At 42.2% G+C, this 979-nt stretch overlaps 1 protein-coding gene across 1 annotated transcript; it reads right to left on the bottom strand.

The window, feature by feature from the left end:
• Nucleotides 1-377: 377 nt before the first annotated feature.
• On the bottom strand, nt 378-519 carry SARC_17244 (hypothetical protein; the record flags this gene model as incomplete). Its single annotated transcript, XM_014288661.1, has 1 exon — nt 378-519. A coding segment is annotated over one exon (142 nt), but the record flags the coding sequence as incomplete, so codon positions are not given.
• Between the last annotated feature and the right edge of the window lie 460 nt (nt 520-979).

Below are 979 nucleotides of genomic sequence, written 5' to 3'. Positions count from 1 at the left end.
TGTGTGTGTGTGTGTGGTGTGTGTGTGTGTGTGTATACATGTATATCAATAATATATATATATATATATATATATATTAAAATATATAAGTATATATATACACACACACATATAAATATTATATGCAAACGTATAAATATATATATATATACAAACGTATATACATATTTATATATGCATATACTGCCATACTCTGAGAATAAGTACACAAACATTCATGGGCGCATACCCATATCAATCGATATCCACTACACACCCATCTACAACATACACATGCATACTAGTCATTTCCCACTGAATAGTACATAATACACCACCACACCTATCCATCTACAGCACGAGCATACACACTAGTCCCCATCCCACAGGCCAACCGCTCATACCTTCATCCACTCGGCCTGAAGCTCATGGAAGACATCATCAATCTTCAGTCCTGGGGCGGCAAAGTACGCACCGAACAGACCGGTGTCAGAGTACGAGATGTTGAACGCCTTCAGCACGACGGCACTCTTGTCGCTGTGAGAGCATTAAACGTGACATGGAAACGCGTAATGTTAGAGATAGTATGGAACAAGCGAAGGCCCGGTGTTGGGGGGAATGGGCTGTGGTACTGTGACGGTTTGTGTGAGAGATTCGGGGTCAGGGTTTATACCCGGACTCGTACTGTTGCGACTATAAGGCCCGCTGTCTTTGGTAATCGTTGATATTAGGAGATGCGCAGAGATTGAACATACACAGGCAAATAAGTTTCACAGATTGTCAACACACACTGCCGAAACCCACTCAACACAGCTATGCAAATGAGAATAAACCAATACACGCGTGAACACAGAATAGCACACTCGGTAACGGTGGCAACATACGTCAACGGCCTAGACGAGAGCTTGACACCTCCACATGTAGCACATATATAAACATACACTGTGTGTACGTTAATAGTTGACAATGCACACGTGCACAATCAACAGAGTCATATACG

This window comes from Sphaeroforma arctica (genome assembly GCF_001186125.1).
Source record: "Sphaeroforma arctica JP610 unplaced genomic scaffold supercont1.10143, whole genome shotgun sequence".
NCBI lineage: Eukaryota > Ichthyosporea > Ichthyophonida > Sphaeroforma > Sphaeroforma arctica.
The sequence above is the reverse complement of the archived record's forward strand: the minus strand, read 5'-3'. Positions and strand labels throughout refer to the sequence as shown.